The 14,429-nt window shown below is 34.7% G+C and overlaps 1 protein-coding gene across 14 annotated transcripts in view; it reads right to left on the bottom strand.

Moving 5' to 3' along the window:
* The window catches only part of NBEA (neurobeachin), a 455,021-nt gene that overhangs the window by 355,789 nt on the left and 84,803 nt on the right, over window positions 1-14,429 (bottom strand). For all 14 annotated transcript variants that reach the window (XM_038127945.1, XM_038127964.1, XM_038127973.1 and 11 more), the window contains exons 3-6: window positions 12,899-12,999; window positions 12,553-12,648; window positions 10,104-10,225; window positions 4,200-4,326 (exon numbers count right to left, since the gene is read on the bottom strand). In XM_038127945.1, coding sequence (XP_037983873.1) covers window positions 4,200-4,326; window positions 10,104-10,225; window positions 12,553-12,648; window positions 12,899-12,999 — 446 coding nt within the window. The remainder of the gene's footprint in view (window positions 1-4,199; window positions 4,327-10,103; window positions 10,226-12,552; window positions 12,649-12,898; window positions 13,000-14,429) is intronic.

Genomic DNA, 14,429 nt, shown 5'->3' with positions numbered 1-14,429 from the left:
ACCTCTGTCTTTGCATCACAGCAAAAATTTCTCTCTATCAGAAACTATTAAATAAACAGAAAAAAAATCCCAATAGCAAATTTTACAGCCCAGGTTAAGATGTCATCCTGATTGCTTGCTTTGATATTTTTCCTCTATTCTTTACCATTCCACCAATTTTTGGACAACTATCATATCATTAAAAATGAATTAAATAGTCAAACAGAGAAGGCACTGCAATTTAGTGCTTCCACTTACTACTATGGTGATCTTTCCCATCATTTGTTTAACAAGAATCATTATGTCCATGACAAATAAATTCAAGAAGAACTCTAGAGTCTTCTTGCTTGGAGACATTTGAAACATAACTGGACAAAATCCAAAGCAACTTGATCTAGGAGTCCCTTCTGCAAGCAGAGGGAGAGACCAGACGGTCTCAACATATCCCCTTCCAATCTAATGGACTCTGTTAAAATGTCACTTTGTCTTAAAAATAGCCTTTTGTATTCTAATAATTTGGAATAATAATTGACATTTTCATCATCATCTATTTTTTATATCTTTTTCAATTATTATATTTTGATATCCATGTTTAGATAAGTTCATTTTTTCCACAATAGAGAACTTCTGCAACCCTTGAGCCTTGTTGGCTCTCTTCCTGAGCTGGGATAAGTAGACACAGGGCCTACTTATATAAACGTCTGTCTCTCTGTCAGAGAAAATAAAAGTAGATGTTTTCACATGTTGATTTTAAAATTAGGCAAAACACAGAATTACAAACAAAACAGCATGCAGCAAAACACATTTTGACAATAAGCATTACAGTATTTGTCAAATTGAGCTGTATTCTGTTACAAGTTTATGATAGCCATAGAAATGAGAACACGTAATTTTAAACATCTGTTCCCTAGTATTAATTTTTTTTTTATTTTTCCCTCCTTTAAACATACAACTAACAGAAGGTAGAAAAATGCTGCTGACCATACAACAATACTTTAGAGTATCTAATTTCTTGCGTTTCCAAGCAAACAGATTTACTGGGCAATGCTGGAATAAAGAAGTACTGCTCCAGCTTTGACTTCTGAGGTAATGTATGGAAACTCTTTTTTTTTTTTTTTCAAGGAACCATGAACAAAGTAATTTTTTGTGAGTCACTGTCAATTTCAAATCCCCACCCCCCCCCAAAAAAAAAAAAACCAACAAAACACCATAACTCTTCTGTCTGTGATTTTTCTTTCAAAAGGCTTTAAAACTATTTCTGAAAACATACCAATTCGGATTCAACCTCAACTTCCTGAAAAACTCAATTTTACTTACAGTGGTCTGTACATTGCTACTTATCTGTGCTCAGGTACATTGTATGGAGCTTTTAAAAAGTCTATTGGATTTTGTCAGATTTTGCGATTAATGGTGTATTTGCTCATAGTCTTTTGTATTTCTGCATTTAGGCAATTTCTCTAGCACTGGGAAACACGTTTTTTTAAGAAGGAAAGGTAGCACTTTCCTACTATGGAATGATCCAAACCAAGTTGTATGATCTCATACACAATTTTTCTTCAACTTTTAGTTGAAAAAATCCTTTTTTTTTTTTGCCTAATATTCAAAGTCAACAATACAACTTTCTTTCACATTCATCCTGCAGTTTACTTCCCCATAATATTTTCTCAAACATGCACAGAGGCCATGCCTCCCTCTGCTGTAACAACAGCTTCTTTAGGTAATCCTAAAAGACCCTTCACTATGCATTTTTTGTTTACTGCTGCAACCTGTCAAATTTAGTCACCGACTACTGTCACCAAGTCCTATTCCTACTCCACAGGACAGCACAATCAGAGAAATGAGGCATCACACACTAAGTATTTCCAGGATGTGGAACTTATTTCTGTCTCTGCTGCAGTTAGTAAAGGTGTTCAGGATTAGAAACACGCACAAAAAAAAAGAAGCTGCTTGCTCTTGACTATGCTGCTTTCTTGTTCCAGTTTTACAAGACTTGATGCTGAGGCTGAAACTCAAGGGATTAGAAACACTGGGGGTTATTTACACAAAAATGTCAATTTGGAGTCCCAAAAAAGCAGTATAGACATTTTAAACATAACATCACCAAAGCTAGTTTAGCTCTGTTGAGATGTCAGGCTATTATACCACACCCACATTTTCTATTTGGGTATATGATAACCAAATTTCTCTATATATTTTTATAAATGTTTGCTTTTACAATATTATAAAATACACCAATTGAGACCTAAAGTTATAAATTAATATTACATATTGTACTGTGAATGGTGTCATTTGACATAGCAGGAAGATCTTCATGTGAACAAGCATCTCTGATCTGCCTACATAAAGCTTTTGACCAGATAACTTGAATTTGTTACTTCATTGTGATTCACCAAAATTTTTTTAAAATCCTCAAACCACATTATTCAGAAGTTTATTGAGGATGATGATTCTGACAAAATTTATTGCTGAAATGTGTGTGTTTGTAAGCAAATGTCTAGGGAATGGTACATCTAATGGCAAAAAAAAAATCATACTTCTCAAGTTAACATTAGGATAGCTAACTGTTTTATAAATGAGTATAAATTTTTTAACATATATCTACACATTCAAATCTTGTAGAGTGAAATCAATGTCATATCTAAACAACAAGAAGAAAATCAATTTTCATGTTAAACAGGATAAATTTTGACTTGTTAGGGCCAGGAATTATATTTGACAGGTTTTATTTCCTCCACTGTGCATTATGTACTTGAACATATGCATGTGAACACAAGTTAATGATGGGAAAATACAAACAACTCAAAAATATATTCTATAATATTTATTTAAAATACTTTCTAAAGCTAAGATATGACTCAAAGAGTATTAAGCATGAACTTTGGGGCATGTAAAACTAACATGGGAGTTATATTTTTATGTACTTCAGCAGATCAGCAGATTTTGATTTGAAACTGGTATTCATATAATGAGATACACAGATATCAGTATTTCAGAATTAGTCATTTTGAGTAGCAACAGCAAAAGCTAAAATTTTCCACAGTTGGCACAAAAAAAATTAGTCATTTGAATTAAAAATTATCAGAAGCATATCATGGTATGACAAACTACTTCCTCATCAACAAGTAAAGATCAGCTAGATCCCAAGAGGTGATTAACAATAACATAGTAAAAAAGTTAACAATTACATTTGTTACTAGATTCAGATGATACTTTAAATGAAAATTGAACTATCATCAAAATACTTTTCTGGCTATAAAATCGGGAAAACAGAATTGATTCACCCCAGTAGATTCAGAAGATATGTGTTTATAAGGCTTTATACAACCCTGAGTGATATGCTAGGGAGAGACATTACTTTGTTTTAAGAAAACCACAAGTGACCTCAAAGCTACATGACAAAATTAGAATTGGTGATTTTGAACCACAAATACACACCAAGAGAAATAGTGAAACATTAAGTTGATGTGTGAATAAAGGCATTCCCTCCCTGAGAGATTGGTTTCTCAAAAAAAAAATAAAAATCAAGCACTGAAATTAATATACAAATTCTAAGCCCATAAAAAATAGAAATGGGCTTCATAGTGAAATACACACAAGACTGATGTTAGTGACAAACACATAATGCTTGCTGTACAGAAAAGTCAATGCTTCAGTCAACTAACTACAACACTGAAGGCCAAAAAATCATCATTCCCCTAGGACTACTAGCCATAGAGTACAAATAAACACTAAAATGATCTAGAGGTGCAATCAAGATTTACTACGAAAAATGAGAAATCCTAAAACAGCACTGAAACGCAAGAAAGTTCAGAGCATTATATCATACAGCATCTGATAATGAAACTCTAGCACTGCCAGCAAAATTTTTCAAGACCTTGGCAACAGTTACCAAGTACAGAATTTTCAGAAACAGCATGAAGATATTTAAGTAATTAAATGTAGCCATTCTACAAATACTCACAATCCATGTCTATCTGAAGCCAATTAAGCAGTAGTTTTGAAAAACATGCTGACTTTATAGAAGTGTTACTCTACAAATTATTACATTCCTCTTGAATTGATTCTGAGCTGTAACTTTGCATGGCCACTAGAGCAGCTACTAATAAACAAGGAACTATGACTAACCCTATAGCACTTAGGGGATTTTAGCCCTCCTCCCAGAAGCACATTGTCAGCACACCTTCAGTGTTACTCTTTACTGTAAACACCACTTTGCTTACCTTGCGGGGCTGAAAGTCGTACTTCACACAGTGCTGGAAACCTTTGCCTTTTGACTTCAAGGATGTAACTATCAAGCAGTTGCCAACAAAATGAGCAGAATACCCAACACCTTTGCTAGTGCGGAAACTGAAAAGAAAGAATTAGGAATTAAGTTGGGTAAAGTGGAAATTATTTTATAATAAAAAGGTCCAAACTTTAAATTGCCATGAAAAAGAAAATAAATTTGTAACCAGAATGGTGAGTCTGATTTTCTTCCACCATTTTTTTGGGCGTGCTACTCACCTTCAGCACTAAATTGATTCCAGGCTACATTTTAAAAATCAGTACTTTTTTTTTTTCCCTAAAATACAAGATAGTAAATATTATGTCTATCATGTTTCACCCTCAGTTTCTTAATTAATCATTTAAAATAACACATCTGATTAAAGTTGTGAAGACATATCCACTACAGAACAATTGTGAGATGCCTTGAAGTTTTGGGGAGTTCAGAGAACAATGCAATTGGTATGACATACAAATTTGGATTCAAGATATTTATCATGCACAAGAATTATTTTTCAAGACATGAATAAATTATGCTATAGATATATGAAGTTTTAATCATATGTGTTGTGGATTTATTGTCACTTGTCAAATGGATAAAGTGCTGCAATTTTAAGAAAGTAAGTTTAACAAGGATTTCCAAGCTTTTTTGTGACAAATATCATAAAGACAGATAATGCAGAAAGCTCATACATCTCATATTTGAAATCAAAAGCATTTAAAAGAGCAATTCTGGACTTAGAAAAAACACTTTGCAAAGGTAATTGGTGAAAGTTCACGAATGACATTCACTGAACAATTTAAAAAAGGCAAGTCCATATCTTCAGCTATGCTGCTTAATCACTTCTGAAAAGCTAAGGACAATGAAGAGCAGCTTGCTATCAATAGTATGGAGCACACTGTATACAACTTCTGGACTTTAATAAATAACCAATGGCTGAAATATACGGTCTAGATGGTGAATTTCATCTATGAATTCTGAAATGAAGCTTTTCAAATATAAGAAAAAAAATCCTACTAATTTTGAGTATTTGTACAAAGTCCTGTAGCAGACTAATTAGTACTTTCTCATTCTTTTAATGTAGCTAACATATAAATAATTTTATGTTATTGCAATAATAATGCTTTAAATGGTTGTTTTGTTGCAATATTTTCTTCAAACACTTTTACTAGTTTTTTTCCTAGGAATATTAAGACATGAAAGGTTCATGCAAACACTAAGTTCAAATTTCAACTTCTTTAATAGCTGCTGAAATAGTATATTTTGAGTCTACCCTACTACATATATACAACCTTGATTTTAATACAGAAAAATTTTCATATTTGTGAAACTTATTCCATCTTCAGAAACTTACAGTTAAGTCAATAAGTGTGCATTATTTAAGGAGAGAATCAGATTGTTCTCTTTGCTCATTGTCAAAAAAATAGTTGATAAACTATGACCTTATTAAAAAAAAATCTCTTTACAAGATAGGTGTTGTGATTGTACCCTGAGGTGATCAGGGCTTAGACACTCATCTCCTATGAGGGCATTTGTAAAGGAGGTAAAAAAGAGACATTCAAATTCTCAAATTCTAGAAAGTCACTTTTGTTGTAATGAATTAGGATACTTTTTTAAAAGCTACTAAAGGATACTTTAAAAAAAACTTTTACGAAATTTTAAAAACAGAGTAAACAGAACGGATGTAATAACACCTATTGATGATTTTTCTACACCCTAACAAATCCTTGCACAGAAATTCCTACTTCCAGTCTTGAAGTATACATGGCATATATTTTTTTCCCCAATTCAGGCTGTCTTCCTCATTCATTCATCTGCTTCTCTATATAGTACACAGTTTTCTCTCCCCTCAAGCTGCTGTGCTGAAAAGGAGCATTATTCCCTGCCACTGCCTTTAATAAGGGCTTCTATAGAACGCCCTTTACAGAAAAGAAAAAAAAAAAAACACTTCTTTAATAAAGGTAAAATTTCCTCTCTAAATAAACCTAAGATATAACTTAAGAATGAAGAGAAATATTACATGCTGTCCATCACCACTGACCTCAGAACTGAAAACACTTTATAACACTGCCATTCTTTGCATCTTTTGAAGACTATTTTTAACCTGGATCACGCCAATGATCCAGCTTCCACAATGACCCCATAGGCAGCTCTACCCCTCAACAAAAGGAACAGTGAACAGCCTCATGGAAGAATATCACTCATACACACATAAATCTGCATTACCCAAATATACAACCTGCACAACCACAGCACTGAATTTAGCGCAATAAAATGAAGGTTAAAAAACTTGAAATACAGTTCTTACAATAAGAGCAACTGAATGTGTTATAAGATAGTTTGAGACTTTGATTTATCTCCTTAGGGCCTTATGCCATTCAAAGAACTTTTCAGCAGGTAACTGCAACTCTCACAATGCCAAATCCATTTCTCTGCAATGTAATCTCTAAAATGGTCTAAAATGGTTTCATTTAACAGAATTCCATTCTGAAGGATAATAAAATAAAGCAGAATTTCACTACATTCTGAAAACAGTGTTATATTATTTGATTAGAAATGTCAAATATAATAGTTTCTTTTAAATTACCATCAGCCAACCATCATAAATAACAATGTTTTTACATGATAAAATACTATTTACTTTGTATAAAATGCACCCTAATACTTTGAACAAGAGCTGGAAAGCATTTTGAAATAAAGACTATCTCTTGAAGGAATGTCTTTCAGATTTTCTCCCTTTCCTATCCTTATTGGTTACTGGGCTGATTTTATCTCCATAGGGTCAAATCAGACTGTTACTGAAATTTTAAACACTGAGTGTCCTTAAGTGTATAACTTCTTGGAGTTCAGCACATGAACATGAGAAAGCAATGAAATTATGAAAAAACTGCTCATTTCTTAGCAGAGCTCTTCGCCTTTGAAAAGAATGAATGATTTCATAAACATGAAACTTAGCCAAGATTTTACTTTTTTTCCTCCAAACTAATTAACTCATCTCTTTTTTTAGCAGGAACAACTAAAATGATTTAGGGGATGGAGACTTCCCAGTTGAGCATGCTTTAGGTGAGCCCTAAGTATCTAAATTTGCAGGGTCGCAGGGTCTTTATGACAAAGAATCTACACCTTAAAGAAACATTTCCAACAATCTATTAAAGTTAGATAAGGATTACTATCATTACTTTTTTTACTATGTCTTATAATTGTGGCAGTGACCACAGTACTATGTATATAAAAGTCTGAATTTTCTTATTTTGCAGTCTACCCACTGGATCTCAAGTTTAAAAAAAAAAAAAACAAAAAACAAAAAACAGTCATTATAAAATGTGTTTTCCAAGGGACAGTTCACTTCCAAGTGTTTTCCAAATAGTACAAGTTTTTCCCACATTCTCTTAAAATGTGGGGAAAAGAAGTAGCAAGTCTGAACTGTAAATGACATTCCAGTAATGCTTTTGCCAAGATTTCAGGAAGCGATCACATCACCTTCATTATCATCTCTGTTCAGACTGTCCTTAAAGAGATCACATTAGCTCTTTCAGCTAGAGCATTGAAAATGGATTTTATGGTCAGTTGGTAACCTACAACAATCCTTAACATCCTGCTGTAATTCCTGCTTCTAACACATGGCTAATCGTTCTGTAGGCATGGCACCCATTACCCACTGCTAGCTATATGATGTTGGTTGGTTTATATTAAAATTTCTGCTACAGAATTCTGAACCTTACCCTTTGAATTTGACTGCTCTGCCTTGTTGTTATTTACTGTTCATGCAAATATCAGACTTCTAATTTTCTTCCAGGATTGTCACACTCAGTTTATAATTGGTAAGAAAACTACAGTACTGTTCCAATATGCATGTGTTTACAGACTGTCAGCAGCTGCCCAATATCATCCTCAGAGATATTCAAAATTACTTAAAAAAACCAAACTGGCATACAGTTCTTGAAGCAGGGTTGAGCATGTCCCTAATAACAGAACAGCAAATTTCCCTCACACCTGGCAGATGTGCAAGCATTTCTTTGCTTCCCTTCTCAATTTTTAGGAATCAGTTTTCACATCATGGTTGAGCTGATGTAACTGCTGTCTCACACCACAAAGGCACTGCACTCACTTAAAGAATTTAGTTATTTATATAACACATTTTTCACCTAGTTAAAATGAAAAAGATATTACACGACCAAAAAGCAAGCTGAAAGAAAATAGACATTTGCTTTGGTATCTTTCTCTTGGTGGTGGTGGTTGTGTGTGACACAAGCTTTCATGTGGCAAAGTCTGAAACCTGTGTAAAGTTTAGATGGATGTTTTTCCTATTTTGAATTATTAATTAGACCTTGGCTTAATCTACTATATAAAAATAACAATACTTTGCATTGTTTTTTGTCATGGGAAAGTCTGCAGGGCTACATCTTAGACCCTGTGTTTTTCAACATTTTCATATATGATTTGGATGCAGGACTGGAAGGGATAAAAGCAAGTTTGCAGATGGTGGAAAACTGGGAGGAGCTGTTGACCTATTTGAAGGCAAGGAGGGCCTGCAGAGAAGGACTGAAAAATAAGAGAACTGGGAAATCACCCACCATATGAAGTTCAAGAAGGGCAAGTGCTGGATTCTGCACCCGGGATGAGAAAACCCTGGATGGACAAACAGACTGGGGAATGAGATGCTGGAAAGCAGCATCATGGAAAAGGCCCTGGGGGTCGTGGCTGGTGGCAAGTCAAATATGATTCAGCAGTGCCCTGGCAGCCAGGAGTTCCAGGCATGTCTTGAAGTGCATCAGGCACAGCATGGCCAGCCAGGCAAGGGAGTGGATTGTCCCACTCTGCTCTGAGCTGGGATGGCCTCACCTCGAGTTTTGGGGGCAGTTTCAGGCATCAAAATATTAGAAAGGTGTTAAACTATTGGAGAGTGCCAAAGGAGGGCCATAAGAACGGTGAAGGGCCTGGAGGAGAAGTTGTATGAGAAGTGGCTGAGGTCACTTGGTCGGTTCAGCCTGGAGGAGAGCTCATTGCAGTTACAACTTCCTTGTGAGGGGAAGAGGAGGGGCAGGCACCGATCTAAATTCTCTGATGACCAGTTCAGGACCCAAGGGAATGGCCTGAAGTTGTGTTAGGGAAGGTTTACGTTGGATATTAGGAAAAGGTTTATCACCCAGGAGGTTGTTTGGCACTGGAACAGGCTCCCCAGGGAAGTGGTCGCAGCATCAAGCCAGACCAAGTGCAAGGTGTTTAGACAATGCTCTCAGGAACATGGTGTCATGGGGATAGTCCTGTGCAGGGCTGATCATTGTACTCAATGATCCTGATCCCTTCCAACTTGACATATTCTGTGATTCTGTGATTTCCTTCTGAGATTGGTATATATTCAGTTTCTTTTATACAGGTTACATTCACATTCAATTTTCACATTATTGGGGAACCGGTCATCATTTAATCATTTTCATACCCATAGATCTACTTTCTATTACCTTTAGCTAATGTGCAAACTGTCCACTCTGAGTTTAACAGATTTATTTTGTAGTACTGACATCAGCTGAGAATCTTTACCACTGAACAAAAAATATGACAACATTCTCCATTTAAAGCTCTAAGAATTAATATATTTTAGAATTCCTAAAGAAACCACAACACTTGATTTTATGATTTATCTACAAGGCACATGTCTTGAATCCATGGGTTTCTGAATCACAAAGCAAAAAAGGACAGATGGTTTTCTAAGAGTTTGTATACAGTGAGCAGCCATTAAAATCTTCAGATATTTGGCAGGGGTGGGGGAAAGCACGTCAGGGACTAAAAAAAATAAGAAAGATTAACTGTTGTTAGGAAGCCAGAACCAACCATAACTGCAGCATTATAAGCTACTTACCAATAGAGATAGGGTTTATCCTTATCTACATTGATATTGTTTAGTGGATCCATACGAAACCAGGTATTAAGAGTAAACCCATTTTGATAAGGCCACTTAGCAATAGGAGGCAATGCAATTGCCTGAAAGGCAGGAAGAAAAAAAAAGAAACAAATAATTAGTTTTTTAAAAAAATCCTGTTAAAACTAATGCCTTTCTAAAATCCTGTGTCATTCTAGATCTGTAGATCTGCTTAAACTTTCAAATATGAAATATAGAAGAAACCCTTTAAATAGTGCTTTTGAATTAATGCATTACTTTTCTATCTATTTTAAAATAATTTAACTTTTAACTACATAAATTCTATCAATAGAGGACACAAAATTAAATTTGTGAATGGGCAATATTAAGACAACCAAAAAAATTTCTTCTTCAGAAATTAAACTATAAATTCAGCTTCTAACAGTTATTAATCTCATCAATAAACTTAAATATAACATCAAATTAATCAAGACACCATAAAATAGAGATTCATTGTTAAAACTAAAACTAAAAATTTCAAGGAACACCTTTGGGATACGGCTCCTGCCTTCTGAGAGGCAGTTTCCTTCCCGAAGCAGAAGAGCTACTTGATGACAAATGAGAACAACACCTGGGAGTAGTGCTACCACCAAGCACAAAGTGTGCTCCAACTGGAGTTACTAACATGCCACCTGCACAGACTGGTAGAGCTGCAATAGAGTACTGAGAAGAGCCCTGCAGCTGGGAAAATGAAGCAGCTCTCAGCGGTGTATCTGTAAACTCTTGCCTCCATATTGCCACTGATGTCCTGGATACACAAGGAGCACACACCTAATTTTAGAGAGAGCCAGCCTGAAATCTATCATGCTGTTTAAGTTATGCTGTTTCTCTGTCTGATGTCAACCTTGTGCATCATACCTGAAAACAAACTCAGTGCTAATAAACTAGGTCCTGTCCAGTCTCTTTCTTCTAAAGAAGTGCTTTGTTTTTTGGGTCATCTTATCAATTTCTGCCCATGGTCCACTTCAGAGGACTTATCCTCTCCAGACCTACACAGTGTAATCCAACATGCACTAATAAAGAAGTGTAAATTTGAAACTTATATTTCTTGATTTATAAGTGTGCAGTTCATCATGAGTAGTGTGTGAAACAAGATCCTGAAAGAATCAAAGGAGAGACTCTGCATTTAAACCAAGAACTCCTGTTTTAGATGCACATGTTTGGACAGGAAGGAATATTTGAAATTCTTCTCCTGCAAAACCTATTTTGAACCTCTGATAAAAAATTTAATTTAAGAGAGAAATTTCATCAGGATTTGCCTCTGAAGCCCAGAAATGTCAAAGCAGTATGTGGCAATGAAGACATTCATATTTTGCAACACCTGTCTTGCTGGTGCATGTACTTGCAAGAGATGTTAATTGTGGTTTTAATTTAGTAGGAGGTAATGAAACTTTCCCTTTCAAAACTTAGTAATTAATTCTTTACACAATCTGCCTTATGCATTTTGCTGACACATCTGTTTCTAAGGCTGGATATCAAACAAGATCAAAGACGTAATCTAGCAAAAAATAACCCAGGTGTAAATGCAATCTGCCACTCTGATAAGTCTGTTCACAAGAAATGGATCTAGGAATTTGTGCTATTAAAAAAAATTATCAGTGCTATTGATGGATGAAATGCAGGTACAGCAGCCTTCATGCACTGGCATGAGAAAACTGGAATCTCAGATTATTATCTGTTAGAAGATTCCACATTCTACCTGAGCATATACCTACCATTCTAAACCAGAATGGAACTGTACCTCAGATTTCTATTCCCCAGTATTAACTGTTTGTATTTACTCTCTCAATAATCTATAAATCTGTATACAATACTTTAATTTATTTGTAGGTTGTTTTTTGGTTGTTTGTTTTTTTTTTTGAAAGTACGTGCAGTGAATGGAAGAGAGAATATCTACTTGGGAAGGTTTGGAAAAGAATACAATTTCACCATTGTAAGTTATCTCCACTGCCTGGATGGAAAGGAAACAGTTGATGGAATTCAGACAAAACAAAACATTTATAACAAAGTTTATGTCTAAGCAGGCACTGTAAACTGTGATGATGTGGACAAGTCCATTTCTTGATTTTTCTCAACTCTCTCCTTTACATAATATTGATTACATTTTCCTAATAAAATAACACTGTTCTTTGGAATTTTCAGGTTTCTCTTTCATAGTAACTTCCCCAGATCAAAATCTGCTGCTTGATATTCCATCCTCACAAGTGAAACTTCTCAACAACGCAGCTGCCTTGTAAGTCTGTGGAAGGCAATGTCTACACTACTCAAACATGTATTTCCACTCTCATTTCCTTTTCAAGAATTTCTGAAACCAAATGAAGAGAAATGTAAATGAGGAGTTAGCTATTTATTTGTTCCTGAAATTGTAGAATTTTGGTTGAAAACTTACTGCAGCACTACAGCCTGGGAAGTTGAAAAAGGTATCAGGCCCATGTCTCTGTGGCATCTGATTAAGGACTGATAATAATTTAACTGCATGTCTTGGCTGTGAAAAAAAGAAAAATGCACAAAAGTCAATAGAACCATTTTTGTACTCTCTAGGCTACAACGGAAAGTGGACAGTTTTCAAACAACAGAGCAAATTAACTTTAAAATAGTTAGCAAAAATGCTTCTTGAACATATGTTCAGTCAACATGAGAAAACAAATTCAAGTTTATATGTCCCAGGAGACAGTTTATGTTAACTTCAGGCTCTAATGGAATGACACTTAATGCTTTATCTGATCACAGCTTACCCAGATTCCATTTTCCCCTCGAAGCATGCTGAACAAAAGCTTCAACTCCTTGACAGTGATGCTGTAGCTGGCAAGAACCCCCAACATATCAACTAGGAGATCTTCAAAGGAAAATAAAGTTATTCTGAACTCTGAATTTCATTGCTTTGATAAACACAAAAAAAAGCTGAAAAAATTAATACCTTTAAAAGTAAGTGTATTCACATATTCTAAAAATCCAACTTACTTGTATTGAATATTTTACAAAGGATTTCATGTTAAATTTTGCATCATACTTTGAAAAAAGTATTACATTTATAGAGCATTAATTCTTCCTATTTCACAACATGCATCACACATTATAAACTTGTCCTTCCTGCTGTAGGTTTTTGGGATAAGTGTTCCTTCTTTCCCCTGACGTTAACATTTTTCAAAAAATTTTGACCTAAGAATTGCTTTACATTAACCTAAACCCTGCATTTTATACTATAATTTGTATCATTTCCCCATTTTTGCTACAGCCATGCTTCTGATCTTTACTGTAATGAAAGCCCAGGGAAAAAATAAAAGAAAAATTAACACGTCCCTCTGGCCCCTGCAAAAAAACCCCAAACCAACAAAAAAACCCACAAAACCAATCAAACAAAAACCCAGCAATCAAACAAAACAATAGCAAAACAACAAAAAACCATAAAGAAAACAAACAAACAAACAGAAATCATAGCAAGAAAAAAATTAAAGAGCTTAATAAAAAAGAAGGGATCAAAATTGTTAATGGGATTATGGAATACAGCGCTCCTTACAACGTCTCAAAACCCATAAGCTTTTACAGTAAGAACATTAAACAGAGTCTTCCTTTCAGAGATTATCAGGTTTAAAATTACTTATTTAAAACCCCAGAATTCCATTTTAAGAATTTGTTAGCTTGTGGGATGCTGAACCTTTTCTTATACTCCTCACTTTTTTTTCTGGAATAAAATGGACTAATAAGTATTAGGACTTCCTCTAGAAGGAGGTAAACCAATTTGCTCATATTCACAGATGAGGCATAAGAATTTAATTAAAAGATCAAGAAGTGAAGTCCAGAGTTTTCAAAACAAAAGAGCTATGACACAACAGAATCAGCATTAACACACTTTCCCCATCTGTTCAACAATCACAGAATTCCCTCACTCCCCTCCTGCCTCCCTGCTAAAGCTTGTAGAACACATAACTTTCTACAGGTAAGTTTAGATTTTATTGTAGGACTGCATGTTATCCTTGCTCATTAGTGAAAGGATGACTCTTACGGGTGCTGACAGAGTAGTTTTCAGGAGAAGTAACTCCTTCCAAAGACATTTCACATTCATATTTTGTTTTAAAACAAATTTTCTCTTTGCAAATCCATATATATGTGGTTTTGAGCACAAGCATTAATATTTATTTAGCTTTTTCTGCAATAATACTAGCCTCTGATCTTTAGCAAGCAAAAGGCATGTGTGAAGAATGAAATATAATTTAATTTACAGAAGACATAGTAAACTGTTTGGTGAGTAAAATTGCCTATCACTAA

This window comes from Motacilla alba, chromosome 1 (genome assembly GCF_015832195.1).
Source record: "Motacilla alba alba isolate MOTALB_02 chromosome 1, Motacilla_alba_V1.0_pri, whole genome shotgun sequence".
In the NCBI taxonomy this organism is placed as follows: Eukaryota; Metazoa; Chordata; class Aves; order Passeriformes; family Motacillidae; genus Motacilla; species Motacilla alba.
The sequence above is the reverse complement of the archived record's forward strand: the minus strand, read 5'-3'. Positions and strand labels throughout refer to the sequence as shown.